The sequence below is a fragment of the Vanessa cardui genome, chromosome 12 (genome assembly GCF_905220365.1).
Source record: "Vanessa cardui chromosome 12, ilVanCard2.1, whole genome shotgun sequence".
Lineage (NCBI taxonomy): Eukaryota > Metazoa > Arthropoda > Insecta > Lepidoptera > Nymphalidae > Vanessa > Vanessa cardui.
This window is the reverse complement of record NC_061134.1, coordinates 11266253-11283722: the sequence shown is the minus strand read 5'-3', so window position 1 is coordinate 11283722 and position 17470 is coordinate 11266253. Positions and strand designations below refer to the sequence as shown.

The window sequence follows — 17470 nt, the reverse complement described above, 5'->3', positions numbered from 1 at the left end:
ATAATATATGAGACAAATAAAAAAAAAAAACCCGCTGAGTTTCTTTCGCCGGTTCTTCTCAGGTCAGGGTATTTTCTTATCCGAACCGGTGGTAGTGTTTCAATTGACCATCAACAAGAAAGTGTAATGCTTCTATATTGAATAAAGTTATTTGAGCTTGGAAGGTTTCTTATATAATACATGGACAATATAGTAAAGAAACAATGATAGTTTTTAGAAGTTTCTAGTGTGATGTATTAAATAAACAAATTCTGTATTATATTTAGCTAGTAAATAATGTAATCGATTTATTAAGTAGCGTAGATTAAAAATCATTAATCTTTTTACGGTCACGATTAACATGTTAATTAAACGTGTATTATTAACTATCATTTAATGTAATAGTTATGTACTGTCAATGTTAATTAGACTTACGATATCTCAACAAGTGAGCTTTGAAACAGCCTAAAAGCCTAAGTATTATTTAGCGCATACAATCAAGAACAAAAGTTCTTCAACGTGTTTGCCATTGGTTGAGGACGATTTTAGACTATAATCGATTTCGGCTACAGCGAATCATTTTACATATTTATTAATAAATCGATTTTTGATCCAAGTGATTGTGACGATAGCTGCATGTAAAAAATCGGTTGTAGAAGTTGAAGAGCTTCAGCCGTATATGTGCGATTAAAGGTAATTCTTGATAGCATTTTAGTAAATTGCTACGATTTAAGAATTAATTTTTGAGAGCGGAAATAAACTGCTGGCCGATTAGAGAGCGGTACTATGGCTATATAAGAAAAAAATAAATTAATACATTCGAACTGAACTAAGGTATACTATTTGATATTGAATGAGTGACTTGCACTTTGTCATAGGCTTCGAACCTCCTAAAAAATCATTTGAATAAACGCGATGTTTCGGGAGCCCCATTAAATCAAAATCAAAGTCAAGATAAACTTTATTAGTAGTTGAGTAGGCTTTTACAAGCACTTTTGAATCGTCATATTACAATTTAGTGAAGCTCCCACCGGTTCTGAAAGTAGATTCTATCAAGAAGAACCAGCAAGAAAGTCAGTAGTTACTCTTTTTCAACATTTCAAATTAAAAAAAAATAGTAAAGGTGATTAGTGTGGATATACAATAGTGCTGTTTGTTAGTGTTTTCCTAAATACAGGTGCACTCTCGTATTGAAGGGATGGAACGGATTTATCCGAAGAGAGTAAAGAGCAGTACCCATGTCTCTATCTCTGTCTGTCTCTACGTGCCGTAGAACAAGAACGTAATCCAATAACTTTGTAATGCAATAAATATAAGAATAGAAAAATAAATGTAGACATTTTATTATCATTGTGGTTAACGTGCTTATAAGTGGTACTAATAAATGTTAAGTAAATAAATGCCTTTATCGATTACTCGATAAACAGTAATAACTCGATTCGATTACCGCAAACAATTACATAACGATTGTTGTGTTCTTTTAATTTAAAACAATGATCGCGCATTTAATATTATCAGCAATAATTCGCGGGTAATTTTGTTATGTAAGATAAATGCAATAAACTAGAAATTAAAATTGGTAGTATGGCTTTGTGGATGTTTATACTAAATATAGTAGAGAATGTCTAAATTATCAGTATTTCTTTACTATATTATATACTAAAAACCTTCCTATCGAATGATTCTACCTATTAAAAGAAACCGTATCAAAATCCGTAGCGTAATTTTAAAGATCTAAGCGTACATAGGCACAGACTGGGATAAGCGAATTATACTATGTAATGATTTATTATCTTATAATATTGAATAATATGCCTAATTTATTATAACGATTTAAATTTATGAATTGACAAGTTAATATCTGCGGAACTTAAATCTAGAAACGAATATAAGAAGGACTTATTGACTTTGTTGAGTCAGAAATTCGGCTTTACACACATATATACGTACAGGAAAATTATATAAATAAAGATAACTCACCTAAAATGTTTGTCGATCGCTTTCAAGGCGTCGTTAAAAGATTTCGACTCGGGTTTCAGAGTATTTTCACTTCGCACCAAGTAGCTCTCATTTGCAATTTCAAGGGAGCATCTAACGAACTGTTCGGCTGGTGTGAGCTCTGTGAGACATCGCTTGGAGAGCGAACAGAGGTCTTGAATGTGGTCATCCATTGAAGTTTTTTCTGGTGTCCTAAATTAAAACATATTCAAAATTAAATAATCGAACTCACGTATCTGTCTGGACAAGAGTCCCAAAATATTTTTATAAATAGTTTCAGATAGTATATATGTAAATGAAGCTCTTTTACTCTTCATTTAATTTAATAAATAATTACACTTGCTCATTACTTACTATAATTATTATCTATGGTGGCAGCACTTTTTACTCTGTATTTATTATATAATTTAATCTGTAGAAAAAGGCTCTCTGGTTTATTGTACATTATAGTTAGAAGTTAAGATTTTTGAAAAGGAATAGGTAACGATTGTAAAATTGAAATTGAAGCAATAGCTTTTAATGTTGTTTCTTTTTTACAGGTTAGTAGATAATATAATGTTAATTTGTACTAGGTATATAAGTAGTCGTAAATAGTATTTGCAAATATAATATTCATTGTATCAAACTTTAAAAAAATAAATATCTTTTTTTACAGAGCAACAACTAAGTTTTTGTTTCAATAAACAACATATTACATATATGTAATCTAATCATAAGAAAAGATCTTGATATGCGAGAATAAGATCTTTTTCTTTTAAATGTAATTTTTCTTAACGTTTTTCCACAGACATAGGTAGGTGTCATTTACGTAGATTTTTTATAACAACAACAGCCTGTAAATTCCCACTGCTGAGCTAAAGGCCTCCTCTCCCTTTGAGGAGAAGGTTTTGGAACATATTCCACCACGCTATTCCAATGTGGGCTTGTGGAATGCACATGTGGCAAATTTTTTATGAAATTTGTCACATGCAGGTTTCCTCACGATGTTTTCCTTCACCGCTGAGCACGAGATGAATTATAAAGACAAATTAAGCACATGAAACAGCGGTGCTTGCCTGGGTTTGAACCCGCAATCATCGGTTAAGATGCACGCATTCTAACCACTGGGCCATCTCGACTCATAAATTTTTTACTTTATTATAAATATTTACTCTGAATTTATTCTGTTGAAACGTAAACAGTACAATGTACTAATGACAATATTGAATATGATAATGAAAAATGTACATCGGCAACTTATTCAGCAAAGTACTTAATACTACAACTTTGAAACGTTTAATTTTCCTTGTTGACATTGTGAGACTTACTCATTATTAACAGGTCCCTAGGTGCTAGACAGCAAATATTAAAGTGCCTGTTACAACATTATAATAAATTAAACATTGAACGTTACTAAAATGTTATATATCACGTTACGAAATAATCCATTTTCGTCTTTATAGAATTAAGTGGTTTTTCTTCTAGATCGAAACGTGTGAGTGAATTTTCAAACTGGCCCAGGGGTTAGTGGGCTTAGCTGATGATTCCAGGTTCAAACCCAGGCAAGCACCACTGAATTTTCGTGAGTTTTTAATTGTATTAAGTAGTGATGTCGTGCTGGGCGATGAAGAAAAAGATCGCGAGGATTTTTATTGAAATGAGACATTCTCAATTCAAATTCAATTAGGAGAGTGGTGGAATATGTTCCTGACCTTTTCCTGAAAGGGAGAGGCGGAGCCTTAGTGAAGCCGTGGGATATTAACAGGCTGTACATGTAAGCGAATTCTACCGTCAAACATTTCCCGTTACGATATAAGGGACATTGAATGAACTATATTATGACAACAATGTAATTAATCCGACAAGGTAGTAAATTTGATTCGATTGGGAAGTGACCATAACAGCTATACGTGCTTACTGAGACACAGGATCTAGTAAAATAGGTTTGGGATTCCTGAAAGCTATTGGGAAACTCTGGGCGGAAAATAATATAACAAGTGAGCTAAATAATACACTAACGAGGCAGTCAGCTATCAATACAAATATATTCACGACGGGATTTCACTTGAATAGTACGGTAATCGATTTCACAGCACACCCTTAGGAATTCTAAGAGAATGTTTTATTTCTCGCAAAGATTTGGTATTGAATGATGAAAGATTCGTTGCAACTCATAAATTTTATACTATTAGATTTGAAATTAGTTCTATCAACATAAGAATGTTTTGGAAATATTAGTTATTTTTTGTTATTGACAAATCTTTAAACGTTATGAGCAGATTATGTAACCATACATTATATTGAATAGAAATGATAATATAATCTGTGATACGGCCAACATTAAATTCGATTTAGGAATATGTCTATCATTATAGACAATCTTTATTGAGCGAACACAACTACACTAAATTCAGAAAAAGAGAGAAAATCTTCCATTTGCAGCCGAATTTAAACCTTACGTAATTTGTAGTGCAATTGGATTTGGACAGATTAAAGTCTAGAAAAGCCCATAAGTTACTTTCAAACTGACTACATAACAATTCATCGCAGACAGATCACACTTGGGTGAAGAAAGGGGGGGGGACAGGTTGTAAAATACTAATATATATTGCTTACCTATTGTACTCGGTAGGAATATGAACTGCACCGTCTAAGCAGCCCAAACGAATGCCAAACATCATGACTCCAATGGTTTCGATTGCCCAGCGGTATATCTCTGTTCCAAACTCTTCATTAAGAGCATTTTCAGCATGCCTAAGTTCGCCGAGCCTGAAACAAATATAACGTGTTACTAATGACATATTAAATAATTAATATATTATATAATAAATCATTAATTAAAAGGGGTTTATATTTATTTATAAGAAGGTTTTTGTAGATACGGTTAAATGATATTGCCAATAAAGACTTTTTTATGCTTAGTTTATTCTAGGGTTGTTGAGGAAGTGATTATGAGAAAGAGGAGGAGGAAGAGGATTTTTAGAACGCAAATTTAGAGGATGCGGATGAGGATGAGGATATTTTTCGAATAAGAGGATGCGTATGAGGAAGCGGCAGAGAGGGCGGATTAGGAAGATAGGAAAATATAAATACTAGCGGACCCAACCGAAAAGCCGTTGTCCTGTCTGTACATAACATACATACATACATACACTAAAAAAAGTGCAGTCTTTATATCTTTATTAATTACTTAAATCAAATATTTTATTAATCAAAATAAAGGAATTGAATACTAATAAATAATCAAAATTAATTATAGGGAGGTTTTTTTTGTAAAAAATAATTTGGACGCTGTTTCCCCTGACAACCGGTTTCTTAGCTCATTATATACTCGTACTAATCCAACACTGCTAAAACGTCGTTCGCTGGGCATACTTGATGGAGGAGAAGATAGGTGTTGCCCTAAAGCTCCCTAATATTCGGATCATTTTTCCACCATAAAAGACTGTGTTCATGCATATTAATTAGTTTTTTTAATGTTGTTATTTAATAGTAGCTTTAGTAACACGCACCTCTCCTCTATTGGTAAACGTGGAAGCGGTGGCTATGGGGCAGAATGTTTCTACTACAGCTCGAGATTCCTCATAAATTGCTCTTAAATTTTGAGGAAGCGATAGCGGAAGAGGATTTTTAATTTTTATTTATGAGGAAGCGGTATCGGTTGAGGAACCCAAAATATTGCGGAACTTTTGCATTATGAGGAAGCGGAAGAGGAATCCTCAGCAACCCTAGTTTATTCTATATTGATAATTTTTATATGATTTTGTCTATGATATTCAAGAGCTATAGTTATACAAGTGCTTATGATAAATATTTATGATAGTTTTAGTATTCGAAACGATTTCAATTAGTTCATATCGTTTAAATTTGCAATTAAGATTATCCAGTAGTAGATTGAAGTAAGAGATTTAGGAATATGTTCTATTCTCCTTACAAGTACCGAAATAAATCATCTTTTGTTTGTTTCAGAGTATTGCAGGTGGTATTTGATAAATAGTTCGGGATTATAGGTTTGGTTTTTATTATTATTAAATATGATTTTGTATCTCACCTCCTTGTTACATCAGTAGCTATATCATCAAAGGTTCTATCGTAGTTTCTGAGAAGTGCACCATCTTTCAGCAACGTCCTCATACCTGCCCAAATAGCCTTTGTTTCGTCACTGCAATGAAAATCTTAATTAAAATATATGTGTTTATTTGAACGAAGTTCTTTTACGCGGTTTAGAACTGACGCGGTTAGACTGAGCTGGCAGAAATCGTCTCTCTCTCTCTCTCTCTCTCTCTCCCTCTCTCTCTCCCTCTCTATCTATCTCTTACTCTGCAACAACAATGACTCTTGATTTTAAAACGATTTCATTTTAATTTTATAAAGATCTTATGATGAGTCTTGAAGATGACAACAGAATCTAAATTACTATTATAAATGTGATAGTAACTATCTGTCTCGCTCTTTCACGACCAAACCGATGAATCGAATTAGATGAAATTTGGTATGAAGCAAATTTGAACTCCAAGGAATTATATAGGCTACTTTTTTGCCTAACACATGACAATCAGCACCCTATGAGGCGAGCGAAAACGCAGACGAGTACTATACCTACCCAATAAATACAAGTCAACTGCTCTTGCTGTTATGTTACATGTTGCTATATGTTTTTAAAGTAAGTAGAGGTTTAATATAATCGAGAACTTACCTCTGCCTTGGACACTCTGTCCCCGCACTCTTTCTTTGTTCGCTTAAAGGTGATCGTACCCATTGAGGAGGCTCCGTCGAATTGCTTTCGTACACCTTTGGACAAAAAGAATCATAATAATATGGTAAAACTTTTCCCTCTTATGTTTAAAAATTTATGGTATAGTAGTTAATATGCCGCAGTATCTATTATAATTATTATTAAAACTATACATATACATGCCAAGTAAGTAACAATATTATGGATAAAATATGAATATTAGTCACAAATAGATATGTTTATATTTATAAAGTAATAAATACTTAAAACGTACAATACATGTCAATTGTAAACATAAAAATAATAATTGTATAAAAAAAAACTATGACGTCATATTTTAGATATCACGTCAAAGTTAGTGCGATATATAGTTTTATAGTTTTGGGCGAACAATGGAACATAAATCACGGAGATAACTTGAATGTAACAAGCGATTAGCACGTTGCAGTCACTGTGTATTCTAACTTTGAGTTACAATGCAACTTATAACGAGTGTACAACTTAAAGCTATTGTTATGAATTCAACACAATATGTACTGTTTTAGAGGCATTGAATTGTAATATAAATAGTGTAGTACGACACAACTTAGATGTAGCATCGACAAATTCAATAAAACCGATTACTGCCGATGTATACAACCAATAGAAATAGCTCCCTATCGCGCCAATCGACGCTATTCGTCGGTATAGATTCTCGCATCAGTTCAACCCGAGAAAGCAAGTGCATGTAAATCGAGCAAATTGACGAATATATTAGATCATACGATATTACAACTAATTACGTTTGCGTAAAGATTATATTCACATAAGAAATAAATATTGATAATTTGGTATAACGTACTTAATTCGAATGTGTTCGGTTTTACGAATTTTGCCGATGCTACATCTAAGTTGTGTCATTCTATAGAAGTCTCTAAATGAACTGTACTTATTCTCTCCTTTTGAGTATCGTGAACACTCATTTAGAACGAAGATGCTTTCGATCTCTATATCTATTCATATTCAATATGTATTTAATTAACTTGACAAAGGAAAACCCGCTGAGTTTCTTTGGTCGCCTCTTCTTATGGTGTACCTTTTCCGAACCGGTGGTAGTGTTTAATTTGACCATCAATAAGTAAATGCTTCTACATTGAATAAAGGAAAAAAATTAAGTTTGAGTTTTAGTTGAGTTTGATAATAATATTTGGAATTAAATAATAGATACTATGAAATCGAATTATTATAAAAGTCCCATTAGGAAAAAAAACAATAATAATAAAATACCTAAAAAAACTGATATGAAAGAAAGAGACCCAGAAAAAGAGAGGGAAAGTTCTCCCGGAGGGGGTATAGCGCTTTTTCCTTACTTGGCTAATTCTGCCAGTTTACTATAAGCTGCATTAATGAACTTCATTCTTATAAGTAAATGTACTCTGATAAGAGTAACTGAAATGTCTAAGCAGAAGCATTTTGATTATATAAATGGGCCGTTTAAGGCTTGGAGAGACTGTATAGAGCTTAGCTGTAGTGATTACAGTCATAAATACACAGGATCAGCGTCGTAGCTGGGGTCTTGATCTCTGATAGTATTTGTAAATGAAAAAGTATATATCTTCATTCTATAGTTAGGCTTAGTGCAAGGCTGTCTGGGTAGGTATCACCCATTATTCGCTGCCTATATATCTACCGCTAACCAGCAATGTTGTGTATTGCTGTGGTAGGTACAAGAGACAGCATCTTAGTTACACATGTGGCAGAATTTTATTGAAATAAGACACATGTACCATTTTAAATTAAGAACACTAAATTTTTTTTTTATAAAAACAAATTTCAATAGCCTGCATTTTATAACTGTTTTAATAGATTCAAATAGGATAAAATGGACGAGTCATTTCTTAGTGTCGTGATCTGTTACTTATTAAACAAATAAGTTGATAAGTGTACTGTACGATAATATTATCTTTATAGAGTTTAATCATCCGCATTTATATACAAACATGACCTCTCCTTACGTCAGTACATAATACATATTTTTTTATTAGTTTTTAAATAAAAAATATATAAATCGAAATTAAAATAAACTTAGTAGAAAAGTTAATGTTACAATTTTTTTTAAATGTTTTTTGTAGTAAACGGGCATTACGCTCATGGACATCTGCAATACCGGGGTTTTAGATGCGTTTCCGGTATTTAAGGAATAAGTAGGCTTTTCTCTCTTGAACGTTTCCAAGACATATCGGTTTGGATAAATAACGGCGAAATTTGGTTATGCGAGGCAGAAAAAATAATAAATAGTGTTCTGTTGGGGATTTTCGGGTCGTGTTTTAATAATTAATTTAATACATTCGTAGTTTATTCTTATTATTATTAATAATGTTATGAATACTCTTTCTGCTTTTATATATACTCCTATAGTAAAATAAAAAATAATACTTTATAAATTATAAAAACACGACAGCCTTAAATTAGTTAAGGAACTTCTTAAATTTATAGCCAAAGTAAGGATGATGTAAAATTCTAACGCTCAGATCGATATTATTGGTAATTAATAATATACACACTAAAACAAAGAAATATTTGGGATTACGTTATTATAAAATGAAATCATAATTATTTTTATTATAATTATAACCTTTAAATTAAAATTTGACATGTTTGAAATATTTATACTCAAATTAATTTCCTTGTTTATTTTGGTTGTTTCATTTAATAAGTGTTTTGTTTCTATATAATAAAAAACAAAATTATATTTAACTTTATGTACGTAATTTGAATAACCCAGTCAAATTAATCAACACAAGTTTTCCTATTAACATAATCCTGATTAGTACGCTTTCTAATATGGAGATGTTCTAGATATGTAATTCAATAAAGCTTATTTACATTTAAAAGCAAATACGATTACGTAAAATTATATCTTAGTTATCATATATATTATTACAAAGATCTCAGATACGGCGAGGTCGTTGCAACTAAAGGTTAATTATTATCCCACACAAGCCACGTTGGATAAACACTATTATACTATTAATATACTAGATGAAAACCCGGCTTCACTCGAGTAAAATAAATAAAACTAAACAAATATCGCTTGCCATTTATTAATTATTAATTGTGGATATGTTTCGATTGATTTGGCAAAAGAAATTATTATTTGGAACACACTTTCTGAACGCACCCGTAAACGACAAACATGGCCGCCCGTTGAACTTCATTATTAATTAAGATAATAGTTGAAACCCGGCTTCACTCGAGTAAAATAAATAAAACTAAACAAATATCGCTTATCATTTATTCATTATTTATTGTGGATAAGTTTCGATTGAGTTTACCAAAAGAAATTATTATTTGGAACACTCTTTCTGAACGCACCCGTAAACGACAAACATGGCCAACCGTTGCACTTCATTTCATTGAATTTTATGGATTTAATATCGAAATATCTTCATTGTACAGATTACGCAGTCATTATTTTTTAATTTTCAATTTTGGATAGGTTTCGATTGGTTCTACCGTAGATATGCACGAAATTATTAATATAGATAGATTTGTAACGGAAGATATTTAAATAATATATAGAAATAACAGAAAATAATGCATGTGTTTGGCTTTGTGTTTGGCTTGGAGTAAAGAAGATGAAGAATGATTCGTAAGAGGATAACAGCAGTGCGATACTGTGAGAATTCACCTCGTATGTTACTCGTGAAATATGGCCAATCGATTTACAGTGACACGCCATACATATGTATTCTATAGATCCTATAGATTGTAATCGTTATAATCTATATTACATAAAACTTTTTGATATTTCATGATCCTATTCTGCGTTTCTCATTACAGAATAGCCTAAAAGTAGCATTAAGTTTTGAAAGGTTTGATATTGAGAGAAACTATAATTATATAAATCATTTCTAAAATCATCAATTAGAATTTACTAACGGAACCGACAATATTTTGCCCCTTGTGGTTTTAATACCAATAATTAATTAATAAGTGGCTCGGATAGTGTCGCCTGTAATAACATCAATAAAAAAAAAATGTCTCCAGAGTCCTAAGTTCTAAATACATAAATATTTTATTTAAGCTTTGTTCGGTCTATCTTCTTAATACAAAACAAAATATATAATATACAAATTTATATTATGGACGCGTGTATACGTTCATCATCAAAATCAAAATGTACAGTCGGGGTAAGAAAAGGTTCATCACCTTAAGATCTATTTTCGTGTGCTCAATATGAGCGATAGTCTGCTTTACCGATTGAGAATGACATATTGCGTCGTAATGATTTGATGTTTCGTTTTAAAAGGTACTAAGAGCTTAAGAGTTGATAAAGGAATTAATTTGAAAACTGAAGAAGGTTTTCTTACTATACTGTACCTTTTTCAAGAAAGATGTATTTTTTTGAAAATTACCTCTAATTCTTATATGTTTAGTTTCAAGATTGAAATTGTTTTTGATTGTAATTTATATTTAATAGGCACAGTAGTCTTTATTGTTATAACACGATGAATTATGTCGTAAGTTTATGCATGTTTAGAATTACATACTTTATACATAACGACGCCTTTTAAAATAAATAGTCTTTTACAAGAACTTTATCAATCGTCATTCTATAAAACTATAATAAGTAAAGCTACCGCCGGTTTGAACTGTAGATTCTTCCGAGAACAACCGGCAAGAAACTCATCTAATCACTCTAATGAATACAGCTATATAGTATTTATAATGAAGACTTACGTAAACGAGCGAAATTAAAATTCAAGACGTCTGAAAGTGAGAATCTAATTACTAGATTCACTTTCGAAGACAATTAAAATTAAACCCGTTCTGGGTATTGTTGTGAAATGTTTGTGAATCTGCCTTGCATATAAACGCCGCATGTGAAAATAACGAATCTTTTAATTTAAACTAGTAGTCGCACGCGGCTGCGCTCGCGTTTCGGTTGTCATGTGTTAGGTAAAAACGTAGTCTATGTCCAAAACAAACAAATGGAGTTCAAAACGGCGACAGACAGACAAACAGAGTTACTTTCACAATTATAATATTAATATAGTTATTATATATGTAATAAGATAGACCGAACAAAGCTACTATAGTATGTGTCGACTTTCATAGACAAGTACACACAAAGTACTATGTGTGTCTAATGTCTATTCACAACGTTAATTGGTGGTGGTCGGTGACGAATGAGTGTTGTAAGGAATAGTTCATATTTGTGCTATAGGTATACGTTGCAACTATAACTTACGATTATATGCGTCGTTTCGTATTAAAGATCTTGTGACAACACGAATTTTTTACCGATTTTTACTAAAAGTATGAATTTATACTTCTATGAAAAAGCCCTATAATATTAGAAGAGTATATATGCAATCTGTGCTGTGTGCCAAATTTAAACACAAACTGTAATTGGTAGCTGTGCAATGAAAAAATGGAAGTTAAAAATCGCTCATAAGTTACGAGCCTTATGCGTTTGAGGTGTCGATAATATCATGACGTAATTTGTTTCCTAACAATTTCAAAACATAATTTACATATTCAAGCAAAAATAAACATGATTATTGATATAATTAATCAGAATATTTGGTGTCGCTATTTTCGTCGCAAATTAACCTTTAAGATACGCGAAACGAGATATTTGCTTATCGAGTATGTTTCGTGTTTATCGAATTTGTTCTGTTTACGTTTGCGATCACAGCTGCTGTACAGAATTGTCATTGTTTACTGTTTTATTTCATTATTTTATATATCTAGATAGATAGTCTCGGTGCAAGTGACAGCTATACTGGACGTTTTATATGTTTTTGTCAGTTTATAGACATGTAAATAATATTCTTTTTAAATATACCTAAGCGCTGAGATGGCCTAGTGGTTAGAACGCGTGCATCTTAACCGATGATTTCGGGTTCAAATTCAGGCAAGCACCACTATATATATGTGCTTAATTGTGTTTATAATTCATCTCGTCCTCGGTGGTGAAGGAAAACATCATGAGGAAACCTGCATGTGTCTAATTTCATCGAAATTCTGCCACATGTGCATTCTACCAACCCGCACTGGAACAGCGTGTATATAATATGTTCCAAACCCTCTCTTTAATGGAAGAGGAGGCTTTATACCAGCAGTGGGAAATTTACGGGCTGTTACTTTAAATAAAACAATAATTTTACACTTAAAACAATAATAAGGTTATATTACTTGGTTAACAACAGAAGTCCTTTCAAACTTTCGCGTTAACAACTATTAATAGGTTTAAGTAGCATACTCTCTTTTTCGTTTATTGACATAGCTGTCTAGTTTGTTTAAGCTATATTTGTATAATCTATAAGTGTCGCGGTCCGCCGTGCGCCAAATATGACCTCGATTTTGCGAAATTTAAATATTGTTATTCAGAATAGCTTTCTAATATGGGATTTTTATTACGTATTTTTCGTACTTATTTACTTTCTATTTAGATACTACCTGGTGAGCGTACTGGCTGGTTTTAAGCCACAGATCCACAAAGTTGCAGATCAGGACAATAACATATTATTTGGTTTTTAAAAACTTACGTCTAATGAGACTGATTGATCTATATCAACTATACAGTTATTATTCAATTTATTTTAAAGAATAGTAGCAACGGCCCAACCCCTCCTTTTAAGCTTATCATTTGTGTTTGTATTAGGGTCGACAATAGCCCAAACGGTCAAAGATTGATTCTGCGACTTTTTAAATCATTAGATGGCCTGTATACCATTGCGGCATTGGCGCTCCAAAATAGGAATTTATTGGAAGAAATTATAATTTTGATAAAACAACAGCCTGTAAATTTCCCACTACTGGGCTAAGGCCTCCTCTCCCTTTCAGGAGAAGGTTCGGAATATATTCCATCACGCTGTTCCAATGCGGGTTTTTGGAATACACATGTGGCACAATTTCTATGAAAGGTTTCCTCACGATGTTTTTCTTCACCGCCGAGCACACGAGGCGTTCAAGTTTGTCTAGATGAGTACAAAAAGCTATTCCTTGTAATATTTTATGAGTTTGCGGTTTGAAGAGGAAGTGAGCCGCTATATACACGATCAATGAGCTGTCAACCTTGTCAACTAAGATACAATGTCCCTTGTGCATGTAATTATAGCGGCTCACTCACCTGAAGATGACAACTATATAAATGATTGCGGTTTGGCGGTTGAATGATTGATAAATACGCCCTACACAATCTGCACAATGCTCACAAATATTTTAAAGGTATTTTTTATATAAGTTTGTTATTATATAAATTTTGTTACGCTTGGATTTTTTATTCACACACTTTCTAGTTACGTTCCTTTCTTAAAAGTAGTAACGTGTTTGTATCTCGCGATTGTCTGTATTTATATGTTATACATATAATAAATAATGTTATTTAAATTGTATTAAATTTATACGAGCATCAATTATTTATCTATTGCTTTACTTTCGTTCGTTGAATTGAGGTTTAAATTTATTAAAGATGAAGTAGGTAGGTATTGTAATTATGTAACTATTAAGAGAAAAAATATTTAACTAGACTAGATACCAAAATTTCAACTCAATCAGTTGCATAGATTGGGCCTAAAATTGAGTTTCAAGATGTCTGTCATGTGGACGAAAACTTGTAGAAATGCATATGAATTCGTTCTTATACCTGTAACGAACGAACATTAAAATATTAAATAAAGTAATAATGAACTTTATTCTCATCGGAAAAACGTCTTATATTAAAGTTCGTATAATGTTGATCCGGGAAATAATTTATAACGGCGATCGTGGGGTTCTCGCGAACGGTTCATTATCTGAACGGTCGCAAATAAATGCGCATGCGCACGCAAAGTCTACACTTATGAAAGGAAACTGTGGTTTTTATAGATTTTTAATCTTATGTCAATTTCTTTATGAAACAATATCATATGATAAAGAATATCACCAGGCAGATATCCATCCATATTTATTTAATGTCTTTAACAAGCAGCCCGAGACGGCTTTGACATAAGATTTTTATTTATATTTTACCTATAATGTAGGGAATTTCTTACACCTTGCGTTACGTTACTTTAGTTTTAGTAATCCCTAATTTTTTCTTACAATAAATATAGCTTATGTTACTCAGAGAAAATATAACTTTCCAATGGTGGAAGTTTTTGAAAACGGCATAAGTAGTTGAGTTTATTCATTATAAACACACACACAAGAAAACGAATTTTTCCTCTTTATAATAGTAGTGTAAATATATGTGTTGATAATATATGTATATGCGTGTAATGTATGTATTTACTAATTGATATTACTATGTTTGCTTCAGTTAAGAGGTTATCAATCTCCAAAAGATATTTAAGTTTGCGAGATTTAATTATCACTAACGCCGATTGCAGTCACATTTCTCTAAGAGTGAAAGTGTTGATACTCATTTAATAATGGACTTTACATTAACGCTATTAGAGTCTAAAATATATTGCACTCTTTTTGAATTGAAGTGATTTATGATCTCGCGATTTGTTGTTAATCTGGAATTGATTACATCTTTACGTTTTATTTGTATCTAACAGCCGATATAATATTCGTATTTGTTCGATACATTTATTTTTTAATTAAAGGTGTATTAAAACATTGCTAATTATAAATCTGTAATGTTCTAGTTTAAAGCATGTATACATTATATATATTTTACTTTACTTTACTTGATAGAATCATTGAGAGCGGTTAATTAGGTTTTAAATATATAATTGGAGATATATGTATGTCGCAGATAATGAAATACTTTGATTGTAATCACTTAGTTTTGAGATATGTTTCTGGATGGCTAGTGAGGTCAATCGTATCGTCCATATTTATCATTTTAGAAAAATAAAGACTTTCAGCTGTCAAGAAGAATAGGATGGAACGTGTTGCAGTCTATGAAATAGCGTATAAATCGATTCTGTTATGATCCCGAATCAAACAGCGTTTTTGACTCGTCGTCATATAATATATATTTGTTCTCACCTCTTGCATTAACTCCGGGTCGAATACGTAAAGCACAGGACGAGACCTCGAGCCCTTGGCAAGGCGTACTAGATCGCCATAACGTTCCCGGAGTCCTTCCAACAAACCGAGGCCCACCGTGTGGTGAAAGCAACCTGGAATGAAATATTATTTACAATAACTGTCAAAAGAATGAATTTGAAGTAATTTATTATCTTTTATGTTGTTTTTCTATCTTTTTCTTGTTTTTTTTTTAGGGAATCTTTATAGGCAGCCTATATGTCGGCCCCATCGTTACACGCTAAATTCAATTCCAAAAATAAAGACTGTAAATCAGTTAGAATTACTAACAAATTCATAAATTTTAACTGCTGAAATACTCAAAGGTTTAATAAGAGTAGAATTAAAGGTTCCAATATTTAAAAAAAAATTAGATTATATTTTACTGCTTATCTAAAATATTGTTGGTTTTATTTTAAGATGTTTTGATGTAGGATTGTAGTGTTAAGTTTTTTGTTATAAAAGTAAAACGTAAATGTAAATGTCTATAGTATATCACACTGCACAAGAACTTGTGTCCGAAAGTGCTGTGAATATGCCGATTGTGAATCAAAAATCTATACTTAAATATAAAATTCTATTCAGTTCATAGTCGTACCAGGAAAGCATAAGCTCAGCCAAGTTCTATCCCGAGATTTTATGTAAAATTACACACAATTTTCAAAAAATACGCGAGAATATCTTCAGTATAAAATCCCGGCTACATAGAGAAGTGGTAAACTTAAACTATTTGAAATTGCATTTTCAAGTGTTATGTATATATTTTTGGATATATATATATATATACGAAAAAAATTGAGAATTAAAGTAAAAGTACAGTAACAGCCTGTAAATTTTCCACTGCTGAGATAAGGCCTCCTCTTTCATTAAGGAGAGGGTTTGGAACATATTCCACCACGCTGTTCCAATGCGGGTTGGTGGAATGCACACGTGGCAGAATTTCGATGAAATTTGACACATGCAGGTTTCCTCACGATGTTTTCCTTCACCACCGAGTACGAGATGAATTATAAACACAAATTGAGCACATATATATAGCGGTGCTTGCCTGGGTTTGAAACCGCAATCATCGGTTAAGATTCACGCGTTCTAACCACTGAGCCATTTCAGCTCTTAGCACTATTAAAGAGAATTAAAGTAGCCAAATATACTGACATTTCACTATTAGTAATAAGATGGTTTAACATTATATACTCTCAGACGGTTCGACCATCGGGTCTCAGACCATATGAGATCCAAATCCCTGCACGCGCTCAATGGTAAAATGAAATGGCCCGCGTTTCCCTGCTTCCTGTTACACACAAGGGACGGGTCCCTTTTCACGAATTCATTTCCACAGATTGCAGGAAAACGAGAGAAAACACAGGAAATTGAAGAAGACGTTACACATACTTTATAATAATTATTTGGGTCGAAAAAAGTTCTTTATCATATAAATATACATATATGTACAGTAGTAGTGCCCGCAACATCGTTGTCGCCTAATTTACTCCTTATTTCGGCAGCTACATGCCAGTGAAAGTCACGTCGAAATCGGTCCAGTCGTTCCAGAGATTAGCCAGAACAAACAGTCGGACAAAATTGAAAAAAATGTTATTTTGGTGTATGTGCCATGTATACATTCATATGCATTTACTAAAAATCGATTATTTTAATATTAAAATCAGACAAGGCATTTTATTTGATGTATGATTATCATTTGAAACGTAAATACGTAAATTTGATATACATTTGTTATTTCAAATATAAAAAGGACTGGAGTTCTCTCCA

General features: G+C 32.2%; 1 protein-coding gene across 1 annotated transcript in view; it reads right to left on the bottom strand.

Moving 5' to 3' along the window:
• Positions 1-17470, bottom strand: part of LOC124534322 (probable cytochrome P450 49a1) — a 38283-nt gene that overhangs the window by 2449 nt on the left and 18364 nt on the right. The window contains exons 3-7 of the mRNA XM_047110093.1: positions 15662-15795; positions 6653-6747; positions 6008-6118; positions 4573-4725; positions 1960-2169 (exon numbers count right to left, since the gene is read on the bottom strand). Of these exons, the coding sequence (XP_046966049.1) occupies positions 1960-2169; positions 4573-4725; positions 6008-6118; positions 6653-6747; positions 15662-15795 (703 nt within the window). The remainder of the gene's footprint in view (positions 1-1959; positions 2170-4572; positions 4726-6007; positions 6119-6652; positions 6748-15661; positions 15796-17470) is intronic.